The 21,445-nt window shown below is 41.1% G+C and overlaps 1 protein-coding gene across 1 annotated transcript in view; it reads right to left on the bottom strand.

Annotated features, from left to right (window-relative positions):
• Window positions 1-21,445, bottom strand: part of slc8a3 (solute carrier family 8 member 3) — a 92,423-nt gene that overhangs the window by 10,302 nt on the left and 60,676 nt on the right. The window contains exon 2 of the mRNA XM_070842053.1: window positions 21,168-21,274. Within this exon, the coding sequence (XP_070698154.1) occupies window positions 21,168-21,274 (107 nt within the window). The remainder of the gene's footprint in view (window positions 1-21,167; window positions 21,275-21,445) is intronic.

The raw sequence follows: 21,445 nt of genomic DNA, 5'->3' as shown, positions 1-21,445 counted from the left end.
ACCCCAGTCAGTAATAACAGTATGTCATTTAGTAAAGGGAGCGACACACACACACACACACACACACACACACACACACACACACACACACACACACACACTCAGATGATAAAGCATACAAACATGAAAGAAACCCACACTAGCACGTACAAAATATACAGGTTCATGAGCACAAACACTTCCAATTAGAGACACACATATGCAAACTTACAGAAAACTAAGGGTGCATCTGATGATAATCTCTACTTTTAATGAATCTGTTAATGATTCTTGTGATTTATAGATTCTTTAGTCTATAAAATGTCATGAATGTAACTCACAGTTGGAGCACTTTTACAGCTTGGATTGGACATGAAAGTCTCAGTTACTCATCAGTTCAAAAGATTAACAACGGACAAATAAAATATCTGGTTTGTTGACAAAAAAAGTCAAAGGTACAAGTCTGTGTACTGTGTAACTACGACTCCAAGGTGCATTTCAGCAAGAAGCATCCAATCACAGAGCGTACCAGAGAGTCCTGTGTATTTATGATAACTAACACTGAGGATATAAATGCATTCAATACATTTGTTAAGCCTCAAGGATATACGCCATGTACTCGGAGAGAAACACACACACACAGATTCAACTACTACAACACGTATAGACTTACACGCACATACAAACAATATGTTGACAAAGGGACACACAAGTGTATATACACAGGCGCAGACAAACAGAAGTGTTTCAAGAGCAGACTCATTGTACGCTCACAATCAAGAAGGTTGTTATTCTGCCAACAGCACAATTGTGATAGGGAAGATTAACCAAAGGGATGTAATTGGAGGGGTGGAGGAGTGTGTGTGTGTGTGTGTGTGTGTGTGTGTGTGTGTATGTGCGAATGTGTGAAGGGGTGGGGAGGGGTGTCTGTGTTTAACCGTTGTCATCATCAGCGTGTTCTCCTGCGCGCTTGGCCGAATCAAATCTGTCTCGTTACAAAAGAGTGAGTCTTTCTCTGGCTCTCACACACAGCCAGGCTCTGAGTCACAGCGTCAATACACCACTAATGTACGCCATCTCTCTCCACAGCTCATTAAGACAAAATCATCATTTGACTTATCAGGGCTATTCTGGTTGCCGAGGCTGGAGGTGGATCTGGGCCTGTGCCTGGAGCTGCATGTGTGGATGGGTGGAGGGAGGAAAGATGTACAGAAGAGGGGAGAATATGGAGGATGCACGAAGGAGGGAATGGAGAGATGTCTGAATGGATTAATAGAGCGATTGAGGATTAGGAAGAAGGAGGGATTTGTGGAGGAAGGAGAGGAGGAATGGAGGGGAAGGATGGAATACATTGGTGGTATTAAAGGATGGGATGTGGAGGGGTGGATGGATGGCTGCTTGTGCGTATTGGAAAAGGGATAGAGGGATGAAAAGAGTGATAGATATAAGGAAGGATGGAAATGTAGGGATTGATGAATGGATGAAGGTACTGGTCAATAGGATTGACTGGATGATGGAGAGATGGGTGTATGGAGAATGGAGAACCTGGTGGATGCAGGAAAGACAAATGGATAAATGGGTGAATGGATTTATGGAGGGATGCGGGGATGGACTGATGGAGGGATTGGCAGACACATGAGAGGAAGACGACGATATGAAGGAGGCAAGAATTGAATATAGGAAGGATATTAAAGACAGGATGGGATGTGGCAGAATGCAGGGATGGAGAGTAGAGCGATGGTAAATAGATTTATGAGGGTGTAGAAGAAAAGCAACATGGATGGATGGATGATTGACAGAGATGGGAGGATGTAGGGAGCGACTGGAGAGGAGGAATAATGACATGGGAGAAGGATGGAGTTTGAATTATGGAGGTAACTGACCTTTACTTAATGCTTTTCTACCTAAGCAGGACCAAGTGCTTCACACACACACACACACACACACTCATAGACTTCTGAGGAGAAGTTTGGGGTTCAGCGTCTTGCTTAAGGACACTTCGATAAATTGCCAGGAGGAAGATGATGAAGCAAGGATAGGTGGTCGGTGGATAAACTAAAGGTGGAAGGTGGGAGACATCTGAAGAAAGGAGGAAGGGAAGCAGAGCCTGTGCTTTTCATTAAGCGATATAAGCAGTCGCTAAGGGATCCTGCTCTCTGGGGACCCCTTAGAAAAGTTCTTTTAATCAACATGAGACAATGACGAAATAAAAATCTACCCTCCAAATAAAGTCGAAAAACATTCTGTGTCATTTTCCCCAACAAACAGTGACAAAACAAGCTCAGAGACAGATAAAATGGACAGTGCAGGTAGGCTAAGTAAGTAATTTACTGCCCCCGATGAAAAAAATACTCCCAGGATTCAGGAGGGAACAAAGAGAGAGAAGTCCCTTTGTTTACTTTATACTGTTACTGGAAATTTTCCAATTTCATGTTACATTTTATTTAGAAAGTGCCCCTTTGGTCTTCCTTTCTCATTTGATCACTGTACCAGAATTTGCACAATATCATTAGTCATTAAAGATTAAGATAAAGATTCTATTCTTTATGATATGGTTGCTTTGTGCATCATATCTTTGTGGTCTTGTCATGTCCTTACACATTGCAGGTGAGAATCAGCCCTCTCCACTGAGAGCTTAAGACTTAAATATGCATCAAGCTTTGTCCAGATCATGCAAAAGGCCCTAAGCAGGGCCAGTGGTAGGATTAGGGGGTAAAAGATAAATACTGTGTTAACTGAGGTCTATTTGAAGTTAGTGTTACTGCTAATAGCTCCCACTTAAGTCGTTACATGCTACTTTGTACATTTTATGTGTGCTAATATTACAACATACATGTTGGTTTGCTGTCGTGAAGTGGTAACTTGTTACAGTGACGTTGGACCCCTGTCCAAATCCTACTTAAGGCCCCAAAAAGTCTTCGTCCTGCCCTGAATGAAACTGTATTGATATATGGAGGCATAAAAGCATAGAAAATAAAAGGAAAGTTGGAAAGAAAGCCATGCTAATGGCTCTGTTAGGCTGTACTACTACTGGCACTGCTCTAAGCTAAATGGTAGCATCAGGATGCTAACATGCTCACAATGACAATGCTAACATGCAGGTGTTTGGCAGGTACAACGTTTAACATGTCCACCATCTTAGTTCTAACAGGTAGGAGCGAGAAAACAGGAAGATGGATGTGTGGAGAGATGAATACAGAGACACGGAGGGATGACTGATGTTTGTCTGTTTTCTGCAACTGTTCAATCAAGAGGCTTCATTACAAAGACATAATCTAGTGTACTGAGGATGAGTCATCAGTCTTCATAAGGCACACACACACACACACAAATGCATATATGAGGATATTTATACTCCTACTGTACATCCACCTACAGACATATTGGCACATTAACACAGACTATGAATGAAAACACGCTGCGCTGGATCTCAGCAGACAGAGTGTTTCCTGCAGCTCAGAGTGATGTGTTAAATAATAACTGTTCGGGATTGTAGCCGAGCGGCCGGCCTGCACCGCTACTCAACTCGCACCAAACACACGCTGTCGGCCTGTGAGGAACGAGATGACAAAGACGGATGCTTCAGCTGCCTTTATTATCTTTCAATATGCAGGCTGTGTAACGCGTCCATCATCTTGTTATGCTGTATCCATGTTTCTGACAGCATGGAATCGGAAGGAGTCAAAATGCTGAGTACACACCATACTTCATCTTCTGAGGCAGCGCTATGAGACTGAATTAACTGATAATTCAACTGAATGCTGGATGATTTCACTCGAGCATCCTGATGAAGGTCTTTCACGGCTGAAAAGTCATGTTTTTAATCTTGCTGTGCTAATTAAAGCCGCTACATGTAGCATTTTGACATCAATACATCTTTAACACATTCATTTGAGATATTAGGGTGATTACTGTAAACAAATACAATCATTGCCAAGAAAATTGGCAGCCTCTGCCAGCCACAACACTGTCTTTTTATATTGTGAACAACTGAGATAAGTTTAGCCTGGAATCTGGTGGCTTGCTTTACAGCACAAAGCAGGAAGAGGTCATCAGTTCTTCCAAGAAAAATTACACTAAAGCTAGATCCCTAGTAACATTTTTATTCTCAGCAAACTGCCTTTTATTACATTGTGATATTTCATACTATTAAAGACAGAGCTGTTAAAAATGCATTTCCCTCCTAATATGACCGCATGTTGCATCTTTATTCTTTCTGGACGTTTTCTCTCAGCTTTGGTCTTCCTCTGAAAAGAATAGTTTATCATTTTGGGAAATACACTTGTGTGCTTTCTTGCAGAGAGTTAGATGAAATAATTACTGTTAAATTTTAAACTAGAGCCAGGAGCCACTGTGCTGCTGGGAAATATTTAATTTCCCCAAATAAACCTTCATAAAAACTCTACTTTTAATTTCTGTGTTTAAGGATCAAACAAGCAAGATATAGCATGTTAATTAGTGAACTTTAGAGGGGCAGGTAGTTGGCTTATGCTACCTTTGGAAGAAGCCAAGCTAGCTGTTTCCCCCTATTTGCTGTCTTTATGCTAAGCTAAGCTTATTGGATGTCACCTGTAGTTTTATATTTGTGGTACAGACATGACAGTAGTATCTTCTAATCTGACTTTTGGTTGGAAAGAAAAATGCCAAAAAATGCCAAACTATTCCTTTAAAGTGGGCAAAATATTATGTAACGAAAGAAATCTGTACAGCGCCACTATCAGATTCCATATTTAGCTTCATCCGTATCTTGGATGATGGCTGCCTGGGAAAGCCTATGCAAACCCCAGACAGCCTGCCTCTGGATGCACTAGAGACGCTCCTAATCGGCCCATATGCTGCATTTCACTCGGGACAGTTTCTCATATTAACAAGAGTCTTGTTCCTCTTGCTATTTCTACCTGATTCTCTGGTGGTTCTCCCTCTACGGCCTTTTGTTTTACTCTGAATTTCTCCCTTAAGCCTTCCCCGGCCTCTGTCTCATTTCCTTATCTCTGATTCTGTGTCTGTGTCCCCCACTATCTCTCACATATCTTCCTCCCTCTCTACTCATCCCTTTATTTGCTCTTGCTTTGTTCCCTCTCTTTTGCTCTATTTCCTCATAGTACTGGGCACTATGGCTGATCATGTAGTGATTTTCATAACAAGTGATATTGATTTGGTTTCCTGCCTATTTTCCCAAAATAGCAGAGACCAATCATATGTAATATGCAATACTTTAAACACAAATCATATTGTATTGTATGTTGATAAATTCCTCACATTGGAGTGGGAACGAGACCATTCTTTGCTTACTAAATGACTCAATTAATTGATTATCAAAATAGTTGCTGAATTATTTTATAATAATATATTTTTGCTGAATTATAAGTGATTAATTGAAGAATCTGAGTTATCTCGTCTGAAATGTGTCTTCTGAATATGTTACAAAGGACATGAGGCTGCTTTGGGTCAGACTGTAAACAACCAGACAACTCCAAGAAAATCTAAATAACTGACATTTGAGAGGAAGAAACCAATCTTTTTTTCCCACTTGATTGGTTTTGTGGGTGCAATTTGACTAAGGCTTATAGAGAGCAGAGTAATTCAACTCTACATTTTAATGAAAAATTAGTGAGCTGATTATATTGAGTCATGGAGTAAAGAAACGTGATTTGTAGACCTCACCTCTTGTCTGCTTTTCCACACATCTGTTTTTTACAAGCCTTACTCCACACGTCTCTCTGCCTCCATATTTCTCTGCTGTTTTGATGCATCTCTCACTCCCTGCGTCGGCCAGTCTCTCTCTCTCTCTCTCTATCTTCCTCTCCCTGATTCGTCCGGTCCAGATGTCACGCCGTGCAGTGCGGATCAAGGGGAGACGAGCTCCCTCTACTTGTTAACAGTCTGTTTATTCTGCAGCCATATCAGCCTCTCTGCCGTGTCAGCAGCAGGCAATTACAGCCCAGATTACCAACCCTGATAATGTCATCAGACTGGGCCTTACACACAGCCAGCACGCACATATACACTTAAACACATAAGGACATGTATTATACAGTTCACTGCTTACTCACAAGCATGTACAGCACATTCACACTTACTCACACACATATACTCAATGAACAGCTGTGGAAAGACACCAAGAACTTCAGTACTGCTGCAGTAACTAGTTACTCTACATATTAAGATTTGATATGGTAAACAGGAACAACTTATAAAATACCAAACAATATTATTGACTTGACTTTAACATCTTACATTTTTGATTATTGTAATTATTAGTTATAGAACAATTGATGTTATTCACCACTGCCACCCTTATCCAGATTATTATTACACCACATTATTGGCATTACACTAAATAAAATGAATACAATGTTGATACTAACAAGAGTGCATAAATATTATCAGGAAAGGATTTTTCTTGTAATGCAGCATGCATGTTGTATTGGTTCTTTTGCTTAAGTCAAGGATCTGAATATTATATTTTCCACTGACTATTAGCATCACTAGACTCATCAAATCTCTCTTTAACAAAAATAAATGAGCCTAATTTCAGTCTTCACCCCATAAAGTTCTCATTTTGTAATTAGCCTCGTGCTCACGGATAAAAATGACTTCACTGTAGCCCTCTTATATTTGTTTTCTTATATTCTTTTTCACAGATATTTTCTCATGTTTGGAAATAGAGACTCACACAGGCATGCAGGGAAACACTCCAGCAGGGGGTCCTTTCTCTGGAGATGCTGTGCTGGACTTCAGCAGGGAGGGAGCTGCTCAGTGTGATGTATTGTGGGCACTGTGCTGACATCATTGATGTAACCCTGAGCACTGATTAACAGCCCTGCTCAGCCGAGGGCGCACAGACAGAACCACGGCTGTCTCCGAGTCATCTCATCGGCTTTTCACAGAGGCGTGGTCCCAAGGATCCTTCGGAAGCCCTCAATACCCACTTATCATACGCAACATTAATAACTTCAACATTATTATCCATTTTCCACAGAGGACTGCAGTGGAAGTAACTTTTTTCTGTTAATACTTTCATGTCCTACCCGCTGGGTATGAGCCAGCCTGCGCATGAATATTTTATCATGTGTATTTAAAGAATTTTGTTCCTAAATGAAACATCCTCCAGAATGACTGTTACCACAAAATTAAAACAAATGAATAAGCAATGTAAGTCTTTTGTTGAGACAATAATAACCACGACGTAACATCTACTGTTCACTCCAGAAATACTGAACAATGACCTTCATGTGACTGTTCTCTAAAAAGAATATATAAATAGCAAAATAAACTCAGTCATTCATCCTGTTACCCACTTATTGCTGTCATATGGAGGGACTGTGAGACAAAACCTCCCAGCCCTCCTACATAACTGTAGGAGCAGGAGACTCATACTAAAAGTGACACAATCTGACTGTTTTAGTGCCTGCTGCATCAGATCTTTTGTACAGCCCACTGTACAAAATATTATAGCAAACAATCAAATAAAGCAGGAAATGCATGTTGTTTTCTTTTGCAGTAACTGTGCTTTAACGAATGTTACTGTAGATCTATGTTTACTTGCTAGCAGCCTTGTTCCCTGGATTTGTTGGTGCATTGCAGCATATGTTGGCCTGTTACTGCCACCTGTAGATTAGTGGGATAATGTGAAACAATTGGCAGGACTGTGTACAAGATAAACAAAATGGGGACCCGTCAATAGAAAACAGCTCTGTAACTGAGAAACTGTTACAAAAGGACAACAATTCTACAGAGATTATTTAAGATTTCATGAAGCCCCATGTTTGGCTTTTTATCTGTAATGGTTTAGTATCTTAAATATATTCACAAACCTACATTACCTCGCTTTAAAGTAGTTTTCATTGTTAGTGGCGGGGTCCGCCACTCTCATGCTGGATTCAAAGCGCCTTCATGCACAAGGGATTCTCGTTAAATGAGGCATGCATGTAATCCAGTGTAATGTGATTGACAAATGAGATCAGCTCATCCCTACTTTTCAGTGAGCTCTATGACTTTCCAACAATAAATGTTAACAGTCACTTCAAACTGGGGCTCTGGACTGTGCCCAGTTGGCCCATTCAATAATAATATTCCATCCATGGCTCTTCACAACAACATAGACAAACACCCACACACACTCCCATTCACACCTCTCAGGTGACCCAGAAATAAACTATTTTGGTAAAAATGAATCAAATCATCACTGGAAGCTGTCCAGCATGAAAGATATGAACTTTCACCACTGTAAGAAAGATGCAAAGCGTCTCACTTGCTCCTCCTTAGCACTAGATGTGTCAGTGTGGAGTGAAGATGTTCTCTGGGGGGCTTGAGAAGGTCATCACTGACATCGACATTAATGAGAGCCCACATAGAAGGTTAGTGTCCCTGCTGGCCCTCACCTGTGCGTTACGACAGGCCTGACACTGCGGTGAGCCACCGGCATGGCAGGTAGCAGCGTGGCTCATCCATATCTCCGTGCTGAGAACAGCCCCCACACACCTCTCAGGAACAATTACTGCTCTTCCAGCTCCTCATCACAGATGGTGAGGGCTTTCAGAGCGACACCTCCCCTCTCCCTCCTCTCCTCTATCTGTGGCTCATTGTCTCTTTGGTTGACTGTGTGTCTCTCTCCACCTCTCTTTTTTTATGTTCAGACTATTTTTGTTGCTCCCTCCTCCTTTTGGCTCTGCAGCCGTCCTCCTCCTTCCCCACTTCCCTCTCTGCCTCTCCCAGCTCAGAATCAACAGTTCAATTTAAATCCATTACACCTAAGCCCCTGACGGAGTGTGGCATCCATGGTAACCGTTACTAGACAACAATCTCGCTATGACTCTGCATCCACGGCAAGGCCACCGGTGGCTGGGAAACGCTCTAACGGCACGTGTCATTTACTAAGTGACGGGTCTCGTCCTTCAACTGCGACCTCAATCTGGGAGGGGAAGAGATCGCAACATAAATCACATCAGGCTGACGGAACGAAACGTATTTGTTTAAAAGCAACATCATGGCGATTCGGGGCAGAGGGATGAATCTAATTTGACAACAATACGCCAACCTTCTATTGCCATTCCCTGTGCATGGCTGCCCCTGTAACCCTCCTATCTGCTGAAAACATGAGCATGATGCTGAGTAAATGTGGATAAGAATGCAGCAGCAGCAGTAGAGATGGCTGAAGTAGCCCTGCTTCATGGCTTTGTCCTTGAAGAAAGAGTAAAGACACAGTAAATCACCAACACATCGTCTCACATCCTACACTAACTATTTCACAAGACCACAGTAATCACAGCAGAGAAAGTCAGCTCTGACCTCCACACTTAGGAGGCGGGGCTGTAAGTATACACTGCATTTCCACCATTGTCTTGATTAATGGAAAGTTGGGCAAACAGTGTACATAAAGATAAAGATGCAAAACGACAATATGCAAGGTTATAATCACAATCAGGGATAATTAAAGGGACTGATCATGCAGTGCTTCCCACAATAACGCTGCATCACTGAATTACCATTTAATTACATGTTGATACAATCAATGCTGCTTTGACAGTTAGCTCACGCTAGCAAAGGGGGAAAAGCATCCAGCATTTCTTCTCTGTAATGGAATGACACTGCAAAACAAGACATCTGCCTTCTACGATAAGTGACAACCAATCTTGCAAAATGATTGCTGCCATGAAAGCAATATGAATGAGATATTGTTGTTGAAGTTAGAAACCATCTGAAAAACTTTTTGAATGTGAAAGTTATATTTATTAAGATTTTTGTGAAATCAACCCCATTTTTTAAGGCATTTTTTTCTGCAATAGCCATTTAATGTATATAGATTCTCCAATGACCCCTCTATATAGCAGTTTTCATGCTTAGTGGCAGGGTACACTATCCCTGTGCTGGACTCAAAAAGCCTTTACATGAACACAAGGATTCACAGGAAATGAGGCATGCATGTAATCCAGCATAATGTTATTTCACTGATATTAGCCTGCCTGTTTACTACTAACTCTCTTTACGCTGTATCTGAGCTGCATTAAGTTATTGCTCATACTAATAAAAGGAACATTCAGCTGCTGCTGCCTTAAAACTGCCCAAACAGGCCACAGAAGCCACAGAAAACCGAATGCATTTGTGACTACGGTTCATCAAAAATGCATCTATAAAACATTTTTTACCAGCAGGGAGTAATGAAGCAAGAACGTGCAAGTAAGCTGCTCGATGAAGAGCTGCAGGTGACAGGCCACACACCTCCGACTCCACCTTTACTGTGTCCCGTTTGTGGAAAAACCACTTGAGCTGCTTACTGGCCAACGTCTTTATTAAACTGTATACAGTTTGTTTGGCTGCAGTGTAAACAGATATGCCAATAGCTGCTCAAGAGCGTTTATAATTCTGGGACCTGTACTACAACCACGGGCGCCTCCAAATCAACAAGGATCGTTATCTTACGAATTACAACTTTAATAACTCAAGTTCTCAACTTTTAAATGACTATTTCCAATCAAAGGAAGCCCAGTGCTGTAGAAAGTGCATTAACTCTTCATAACCTTCATTATCATGTCACACCCTGCCTCTGACATTCCTCCTCGTGACCCCAGAAAGAAGTAGAGCTTTAATGAAGTCAGGGCCTGCGAATGCATGAATAGCACTGGGCTCCCATTTGAATTAAATCTATTCATCCGTGCCAGTGTGATTTCTCTGTGGTACTGAGGCAACCGAAGGCCCTCTGAGTCGTGACATTTGTGCCATGGCTGGTAGAGCAGGCAGGGAGGTGAACACCCATCTGCCTATATCCCTGACCACCAATTCCAAATCCAGTCCAACACGTAGGCTTTGACTGGGCTGAGAGAGATACGAGGTAAAAGAAAAGAATATAGTGTAAGTAAGATGTGTCTGTGGCAAGGTCTACCTGCAGATAGTTACACTTGTTCCCCATTAGAAAGAGTAAAAAGACCAACAAACACCTCTAGATTTTGCAATTAAACACTTGAGCAAACACAGACACTAACAAACCTGCATCCATATCTCAAACTCACTGACTGAATCCTGCAGGTCACCTGTGACACACACTCCTCGGGGCATATTTTACAATTACATAATAATCTTTACTCAAATCCATTTCTTGCATGGGGAATAGTATCAGTGTCACACCATTCTAATTTCGGAAGTCTCTTGACATATTAAGGTAATCCCTCTCAGATTTCAGTATTAATTGTGTCATCTGTATTCAAAGGGGGCCTCGTGCACTTTGAAAATAAGCCGTGAACGAACCCGAAGACTTTGCTGACAACAGAGTGGGGATTTAACAGATATTTGGGAGCAAACCCCCCCTCCAGGAGTGACGCAAGTTCATGAAGCAGATGTGCGATATGAAACACAGATCCCTGACAATTAAGATAAGTGAAAACAGTGCATCAAAGATATTCTCGGAGCTTGATCTCATTGCTCAAATGTCAAGGTAGTGATTTAGAAAGACTTAGGCAATACTTGAAGCACTCAATTATATCTCATCATAGCTAATTCACACAATTTTTTTCAACTAATTCTCGACTAGAATAAGCAGCAACTAAAGGCTTCATTCACACCACAGACCTTTATATGTAATTCCAAATTGTGGCTGTCAGTCATTTAAACTGAAGGTGATCTTATGTTAATACATATCTGTAGGAAAACTAATATGAATCAAGACAATGATCCAAAGACACACATACGAAGAGCAGCAATAACAGCAGACATGCGTTTCTCTGTCTGCAGAAGCCTTCAATTTGTTTTAGACTTAATTTTATGGTATCTGCTTTTGTTTTGACTGAATTGAGATGTCTGCTCAAAATGCTAATATGTGTGTTATCTTACCTTTGTTTGGGTACATTGTTTTATTTCTTCTTCTTAATGTGAGCTCAGCCACGTTGCTGAATGTGGCAATGTCATGGCTTAAAGCAATGATGATAATAATATGATAATAATTAAAAAAAAAAAAGCTTCATGTTCACTTCGATGCCGTTCTTATGTCTGTACGCTTAATACTGTATAAAGTTACCACCACTGGCCAGTTAGCTTGGCTTTGCACAGAAGGGGCAACCGGCGGAGAGTCCAGGTAGTGACTGCTCCTTCCTGCATATCACCCCCTGTAAAACCAATCTATTTTACACTTCTACACTGTTGAAGAACTTTGAAGGTGCTCGTAGGTGGATTTTACAGGCTAGCTGTTTCTCCTTGTTTCTAGTCTTTATGCTAATCTAAGATAGCCAGTCACTGGTGGTAGCTTATTATTCACAAGGCAAAGTGATGAAGTATATTTCAAAAAAAGATAGTGAACAAGAACATTTCTTTAAATGTCGAACTATTGCTTTAATCCATACATTGGCTGTCATTAGGTCGCCTGCTTTAGCTTTTAGATCTGATTTAGTGCTGCACATCCATATGGCCAACATTAAGCAGAAAACATGACGCCATGCAGAGGAACATTTTATCTGTGTCATTTAAGGGAAAAAAATATTTGAATAACTTGATCATAAATGTTACTTACCCTCACTTAAGTCTTCAATGTCAATCCACTGTCACCATTCATTCACCTTCGGTTTTTTTCTGCTCTTCCTAAATTGAGCGGTGGTTATAAAACAGACTGAGGTCTTAGGGTCATGTCCCCGAATCGTCTGCCAACAGGTGGTGGGGTTACTGCTCCTGCGGGGAGCGACAGCTGTTCCCCATCGCTCACTCACCAAGGTTTCACTACTTCCGCCGTCAGTTGCCAAAACAAGGGCAAAGCTCGGCAGAGCCTCTGGAATACTGATGATAAAAGCACCAGGAAACAGCTAAAGCGGCAGGTATTAGGAGATTAGTGGCTTCAGTGTGTCATAAGCTAAGGTAATAATGAATTGCTTTGTGGGAGGTTCTATTGGCTAATGATGCATATGATGGCACAAGCCCTCATTAAATGACGTATTCGGCCAATAAGGGATACAGTTTAATTGAGACCTACATAAAATGTGTCATTTGATCGGCAAATGCACAGATGTTCAGATTAACACTTCCTGTCTGTCCTTGTGAAAACTGTAGCAGCTTGTTTTCTGCATGTCTGTTCAAACGGTAGAAATGCTCAATCTACATACATTCCTCAGGGGACACTGGGTAACAGATGTGTCTTTACATGCTGGTATTGCTGTGGGAGGTTCCACTGTACAATCAAGTAAATGGTGGTGTAATCCACCCCGTACACACACGCTTATACAGTACAAAGGATGCTACAGTAGAGGTCTCATTGTTAATCAGCATGAGGATAACTTAAAAACTCAAAAAAGGGGGAGCACAGAGGTAATCTACAGCAGGCGTCCTCCAGACAAACTGACGGAGGTAGAAATGATGCCAAACTAACTAATCCAGTGTCTTCTGTGTTGTGCAACTTCACTGCCTCAACATTACCACACTGAAATGTTTTAAGATGATTCAACTTTGAAACAAACTTTTCCCTGCTGCTAAACAGTCAGAAAATATAAAACAAACTAAATCCTAATCTTTATCATGTTTAGTGCTGTTTGCATTATTATGAGACAAAACAAGCATGACTGTGACATATTAAAGACACAGCAAGTTTTAAGATTTCTTCAAACTACAACGATCTCTTGAGTTTTAACTCTCAAAGAATGGATGCTGGGAAGATGCTGACCATGTTTCTTTAGAAACATTAATTTGATTACATCTATTCAACTTTCAGTCAAAAGACTTCAAATCAGAACAACTTGTTTATGTATATAAGTTCTGAAGTGGTCTCTTAAAAACAGTATTACATTTAAGTGAAAAATTAAGTTCATATGTAAGTTTATGACAAAAGATTAAAGCTTCACATAGTAATGTAGCAGAATTACTAGAGTGTTTACTTCTGGTGCACACAGCACACTCTCGCTGCTACACAAGAAGGCTGCCCTCCTTGGATCACAGTGAGATTGCCAAAACCATCAGCAGCCTCACTATGACCTACTGGCACATCCACTGGGAGATCCCCAGTGCCATCTGTAATGACTGGTGGGGCTGGTGATAAGGAAATGGAGTCTTTATCTCAGCCCAATTAGGCAGCTAATTGATTCAATACCAGTCATTTAGAGTTCCTCCAGCCCCACGATTGAGCACTTCAGCCCTTTGAACAGACGTGAGATCCCTGGAGGGGAGCAACCAGGGAGCGACTGTATTCGACCTCATAATGTCTGTAAATTGTAATCTGAATGAGTTAATAAATTACACCAGGGAGAAATCTGACGGTTTTTCTTTTTCACATATTCACTTATCACATTTAGGTACTCTCCTTGAGTATTTCCATTATATGAGAATCTTATCCTGTATCCCTCATAAAAATATTTAATGAACTATAATTACATTTTGTCTTTATCAGTGATACTAATAAAGCCAGATTTGTGTTTTTTCCAACTCATTATGTATAGAAATTTAAACTTTGTAAAGTTTTTTGCACATTTGAGTCGATGCATTGAAGCTTCATTTGCAACCACAGCAGAGGTGCTGTTTACAGTGGTGGATTTGGCCTTTCATTTCCCACAGTGCTAATCTTAAACTGCCTCTAGCTTTCCATTTCACTGTTCTGAAGAGGCAAATAACACTTTTCCTCGACATGGAGACAACGCTGAGAGGAAGAGATTCATGTGAGGTCAAATTCGGGTTGACTGCTAACAAAGGGATGATAAGCTTGACTTTTAAAGCAACACAAAGGGCAGGTTCATGAAACTCATCGAGTCATAGAGATTTATGCAGCTCGTGACCCCGGCAAAAGGGAATGTAATGAGCTTTAAGTTCAGGCGTGGCATGCTCCTGGTTCTATCACGAGAGAGAAGGCAGATATTATTCATCAGCTGATGAGTTGGAGGAGACAGTGTGGAGGCTCACATGAAACCTCAAGGGGTTACTTGTGGTTGTAAACTGAGCCTCAGAGGGATGTTTCTTTAAAATAGAATCAATATTTAATACTGCAGTATTGTGGTATTACATGTAAGGCCCTCCGTCTCTGCGCACACACACACACACACACACACACACTTATTCTTGCTCATGACTGTTGATGCAAACACACTTGTGTAGAGAACCTTCACAAAATTACATCTAGACACGGCCATCCTATTAGAAATTCATTGTAATTTCACCTCAACAGCAGCAGCAGCAGGATGTTAGAGGCAGAGATGGAGCCATGGAAGAGCGTCCGAATTCATCATCAAATGCATTTTTTATGGAGCCGAATAGGAAAAGCAATAAAGAATTTCACAAGAAAATAAAAAAATACACCATTTGTGTACCACAGCACCGACTTCAGAACAGTCGGCCCCTGCTAAGTTAGCCTAAACCCTAACGTAACTTGTCTTAATCTCAGTTTACTAAAACTTTAACATAACCTGAATTCACTTAATTAGATTTAACTAATCTTACTTAACATAACTTTATGTAATATATCTCTATTGGATTTTAAAGCTATTAATTGATTTAATTGATGAGGTCACAGCCAAAAATATATTGAAATCATATCTGCAGTAGTGCTCATTTGTGATGTCTCCCACCACATCTACTATTACCACTACAACACTACTACTTGTACTTCTGGTATAACCACTACTGCTAACTGCTACTACGTTTGTGCCACATTTACAACTCATTCTATTCCTGCTATAGACAATGGTGTTATTAGAGAATTACTACAGCTGCTAACACCACTACTACTACTTATACTTAAAAAATACTAAAAAAAAAAAAAAAAGCTAGCAATAAACTTCACACTCAGTTTTTTCCACTGCAGCTTTTAAAGTAGTTCTGCCCCACCTTTATCAGTTGCAGTGTTAAAGTGTTGCACACATTACTAGTAATTATAAACCAATAGCATAATATATACGACTCTGATATGGGCCAATCTGCATGATGAGCATATTTTTTGCACATTAAGTCTATTTTGATGCTGATACTTTAATAGACTGCAGGGCTTTTACTTGTAACCGAGTATTTCTACACTGTGGTATTACTTCTTCCACCACTGGCTGCTGCTTATTAGCCTGGAACCAGTTTACTGTGAATAGACTGAGGCGGGCATCTGGAAGCAGGACCAATTAATGAACTATGGCTGTTGGTGTAGATGATGATGAGCAGCGCTGCGAGTGCTGAACTGTAGTTGCGGCTCTGATTGAAGGCCAATCTAATTTCCGAAAGTAATTTTTGGTCTACACCCATTTACAATGTCCCAAACCTCGTCAAACAGCTATTGAATATCTATTTTTACTCTTCGTGAAGATGCTCTACAGTGTAAAGAAGGCATGAAGGTGAAGGTGAATGAAGGTGTGTGTTTTCAGTAATGTTTAAAGTGGCCCATTCACGTTACATCTGTCCCGTAGTTCAGAGTTAGGCTTTGGCTTAACACAACAACCCTCCACAAAATGAGTCGTGGCTAATTTGAAGGTGTGTGTGTGAGATGGAGAGGACTGGGAGAAGGACCCGGCCAAGCTCAAACAACAGCATGTGAAGTGCCCTTAGATGCCAGATGAGAGCGAGGAGGCTGACGGGTGGCACATTTCCCCACGCTAGGCATGATTTGAATGGAAAGTGGCAGGGTGGGAGATGGATTACCGCAGGGGGAGAGGGGCATTAATCCTACAGCCACGCACGCACGCATGCAAAAACACACTGACACATGTAGACACGCACATGATAATATAATACCGCCATCACACACATACAAACACACTCTGCTGCACACTTCAGTGCTGTTTCTCATTCAGTTTTATGCACTCATGGAAGAAACACACTAGAGTGCATGAGCCCACACAACACAATGTTAACGCACCACCGTACATGAATGATGACACTGCCAACGACTGCTTTGTAGCACACTTTTTGCAGTGTCATTTGAAGGTCCTACACTTCCATGCCAAGCCAACAGTCTCCACCAGCCCCCCACCAACCATCCCTTCCTCTCATCCACTGATTTTTTTTTTTTTGCCACTGTAGAGCAGCTTGCTTTGTCCTCTGTCCTTTCTTTCTCAATCTGTCCATTCTTATCATTTCAGCACAAGAGTGCGTGTACTTTAGACCTTGCAATGACAATTTTTAGCCTCATGAGGAAGTCTCTCCAATTCTGATCATTTATCTACCACAGCTTATTCTCCTTAATAGCCCTTACTGATAATAAACTAGAAAAATAACATTCATGTGCTATTCAGCACATTTCTATCCAAGCCGCTAATCAACTGTGAGGAGTTTGCTACTTTTGCTGTTTGTATACTATTGTAGAGTGAATGCTTTGGTGTTGTTTGACTGTTGGTTGGACCATACAAGCAATATGAAGACTTCTTTAGGTTTTGGGAGTTTATAATCTCTCAATATTTTCTGGCTTTCAGTAGAATAATGAATGCTATTATGACACTATACTGTAGACCAAACGGCTCACTCAGCTATAGAATGGTATAGTAATCAATTTCAATTTCTGTGCAGTGTATTTTTGCTTTTGCCCAACAAGGAGTTCAGGGGTCACGGTCAGATATGGAGCTACACCCCTGCAGGGTACAGTGCGCCTTGCTTCAGGGCACTTCATCTGGCACATGCTCTGACTGTCTGGCTCAAGGATCATCTTCAATTGAGTCGTCCTTTGTTAAATAAATACATGTAGAATGATATGCACTGCACAGTATGCTGACTATACTGTATTATAACAAACCAGTATGTATGAGGTCTTGTCCTGTTATCCTTGTGCTGCCAGGAGGTCGGGCTAGTTTGGAATTAGGGTTAGCGTTGGTCCACACTAAAATGCAAAGTTACTTTGATGCATCACTCAACGGGATTCTGGTCACAAAAAGTGTGACAGCAAATCAAATTAAAATGTACAGGTAATTTAAGCTAAAGGTGATGGACACTCTCCCCTGCTAAAATGAACTAAAATAATAAAACAAATGTCTCACAGCTTGAATAAAACACACCAAACATGCCTCCACCCCTGAGTCACCACAACAGAATCCTGTAGCATCATGTACAACCTTGGAAGTGACTCTCATTCGGACTCTGTGGTGTCGCTGTTGCAGCAGCGGAGTGGCTTGCGTGGCCACCTCACCAGAGGTGCGAATGGTATTGACCACTTCAGTATAAGTTAAAGAAGGGCATAGCTGGAGCTGGCAGTAAACAACTCCAGACTGACATGTCAGGGTGACTGTTGGCTTGATTGCTTTCATTACTCACACACTGTCCAAAGTCAGACCTGCCAGTTTAGGACTCGCTCACATCTGCCAGATTCTGCTATCAGCATCCCAGCATATGAATGAATCCAGAAAAGTTGCAATGGATGATGTAACTGCTAGTAATAAACAAAAACATCAGAGAGTTACAATGAGAACCAACAACAATTTTTGTGTTTATATTTTCTTCTCTATTTTTCATTTGTAATTGAGAAATAATAGGTTAAGAAACTAGAGTTAACTTTTTTTTGTTGCAAAGTGGCGTTGGTGGAAAGGCTGCAGGAAAATGGAACAAGGCTGTTGGATATGAAAAAAAGGCAAACAAAACAAAGACTCCCATAGAATATTCATCAATTCTGCTCCTACACTCTGGCTTTAATAAGGAGAAAAACAAACCCAATCAGCCCCACATCAGCGGTTATGAACAACAATATAATCGCCACATTATATAAGAAAAGTGAGAAATTATCATATCATTCAGATCACTGCAATCGAGCGACACCTACTATGGCAACAGGAGAATATATGTCGCCCCTCTGCTTAACTCTGGTCTGTGTTTTCTCTAATTTCGAATCAAAGTGATTTCATTAGCACGAGCACATTCATAAAAGATGATCCTGCATGGGAAATAATACAGAAAAGCTTTTTCATTACCTCCTCATCATATATAGATCAAACATTTATTACCCCTGATCAAACATTCATTACCCTCCTGCATTAAAAAAAAAGTAAGTAGACGTATCTCGTATTACTCATTGTCAACACTGGCTGCACTTTCATTAGCGGCACAGTTGTGTTGTCATCTTTCTAGTATCAGAACGAGCAACATTTTAATCAGTTTGTGCAACAAATATACACAAGTATGTAGACAGGGAAGCGGGTGCAGAGGAGCATCACCGTGTTACACTCTATGATGACAGAACAGGTATCTCATCGTCCACATGCAGGAATCACAAGATGCTCTGAGCTCCTGGAGCCAGAAAAAATAAGCACACATACACACAAGGGTTCACTTTCTTTCCCCTGTCAGTGCATGACCCAGACAAAGCAGCTGTTTTGATCTTTCCAGACTAAACCTGGCCATTGGCATGTGTCATCCTCAGCTCCAGCTGTCGTTACCTATCTTCATCTCTCACTCTATCTGAGCAGATATCGCTCCTTTCCTCCACTTCCTCTACACAATCCTGACTCGTGTTCGGCGAACTGAACTCAACGATGCTGCTGTAGAAACCTGGATGGCTGCAAGAAATAAAGGGCGCTCATGAAGAACGGCGTGTGTGTGTTTGTGCTGTGTGGTTCTTTTTCTGTTAGCACCTGAAGACTCGGTGTGACTGTTACACTTTTTGATTGGTCTGAAAACTATTTCTGGAGCATTTCTAGGGTTACAAGGGAGAGACAGCAGGCCTAATTGGAAGACCTAAAGTTCATTTAGATTAACGACTTGGCATTAAGGTTAATTTAGAATTAATTTTAAGTTTAGCCCAAAGTGAGAATTAAAGGAAAAGTCCGACATTTTGGGAAACGCTTATTCACTTTCTGTTGAACACTGAGTGAGATGAGAGAGTGAGTTTTGTTTTGGGAATGAATGCATGGCATTCAATGAATATGCTAACTGCAGTATGATAATACTTTGTGAATGCATTTGTACATTTATATTGAAGTATATTTGCATTTGTTGACATTAGAAATTACAATAAAGGAATTTAGATTGGCTCCTATTCAGGGAAATTAACAACAAATGCAAGAATACGTTTAGATTCTGAGTTTACTGATCTTACAAACAGCCAAAAAGAGAACAGTGACAGATAGCTTGTGTGCGTGTTTATCAGCATGTGTGTGGGTTAAACCTGCGCCAACACATGAAGGGAATAAAAACCCCAGGACGCATTGAGCACAGAACAGTGGAGGAGTGTTTGGAGTGAGGCAGCCGTCACTCAAAAACCTGCATATAGTAAGTGCTCTTCATCATGACTCTTACTCTGAGAACATGGGGAGCCGGCACTACTCAGACACCACTGCCAGACCCAATAACGTAAACATAATGAGCTGTAGTGTTTGGAGGCAACAGCCAAGTGTTAGATTCTGCACCCTCCACACCAGCTTGTGAGCCTCTCCCGTCCCCTGGCCTTGAGCATGATTAGATAACACTGCATTAGATAACGGTGCGCGAATCTTCAGAAAATGCCTGTTGGCTTCTTTCAGCAGACATTACCAACGACAAGCTGGAAACAAGAAAACAAACAAAACTTATGATGAAAACTTGCTCTGATTTGAATTCTTCTGCATCCTTCTTTTGTTTCTATATATTCACCTTGCTGCATAAAAAAAGCCTAAAGACAAGCTTGTTGTGCAGAGGAATACAATAAAGCAGTGAGTAACATGGCCCCTGCCAAACAATACATGACCTCAATATGAGCTGCACACAAGATACTATCAGAAAAAAAGAAGCTTGTTTAGGTTCATAAAGTTAGACTTCATATAAACTATTAACTCTAAACAGTCCTGTGAGTTATATAGTTTAACAGCAAAAAAAATAAATCAATAATCTCATTTCACCAACAACAATTTACTTGCATTTTCACCCAAGCACTCACATGTGCTTAAAAATGCTTCCTAGACCCTGCATTTAGATAAAACGTGTCTTTACATAATAATGGCTACTTGCTCTGTGGAGATGGTAAATCATAGCAGCTCCTGACTCCCTGCTCTCTTTTTATGCAGATGATGATGTCGTCTGGGGAGGCTGTAATTATGATGGGGATGGAGCGTTTGTGGTTTGATTTTGCAGGAGTTCTAGGTGTAATATGAAAGCATGGCTATGAGATAGGGAGTCCTACGGGGGCACAGTGGTATAAAAGTAGAGGGAGGCGGGGTGAATAGGCAGCGGTGGCGTGGAGCAGATACAGCAGAGTGAAAGTTCAGGTAAAGAAAGCGGGCAAAGAAGACCCAAAGAGGTCTGAGAGAGACAAAGAGAAAGTGATAAGAGAGAAAGAAATAGGTTCAGTACTGCACCTTTCTGCAGACTCATGTCTACCATGCGAGGCTCGGCCAGCTCCAGGAAGAAGTTCTTGTTTTTCTCATACTCCTCATCGTCAATAATTTTCACGTGAATAAATTTGCTGCAAGAGGGAGAGCAACAGGGGAGGAAAAAAGGAGGGGGGGTGAAAGGAAAGGGACAGAGGAGGACAGAGAGGGGGAAGGGAGAGAGAGAAGAAGAGAAAGGTTAATTTGTGATGGAGGGACACAGGAAGTGTGCTGTAAGTAGGATTAATAATCAGCATGGAAGAAAG

This window comes from Pempheris klunzingeri, chromosome 13 (assembly GCF_042242105.1).
Source record: "Pempheris klunzingeri isolate RE-2024b chromosome 13, fPemKlu1.hap1, whole genome shotgun sequence".
Classification (NCBI taxonomy): domain Eukaryota; kingdom Metazoa; phylum Chordata; class Actinopteri; order Acropomatiformes; family Pempheridae; genus Pempheris; species Pempheris klunzingeri.
Note: the sequence above shows the minus strand (reverse complement) of the source record. Positions and strands in the feature narration are given on the sequence as shown.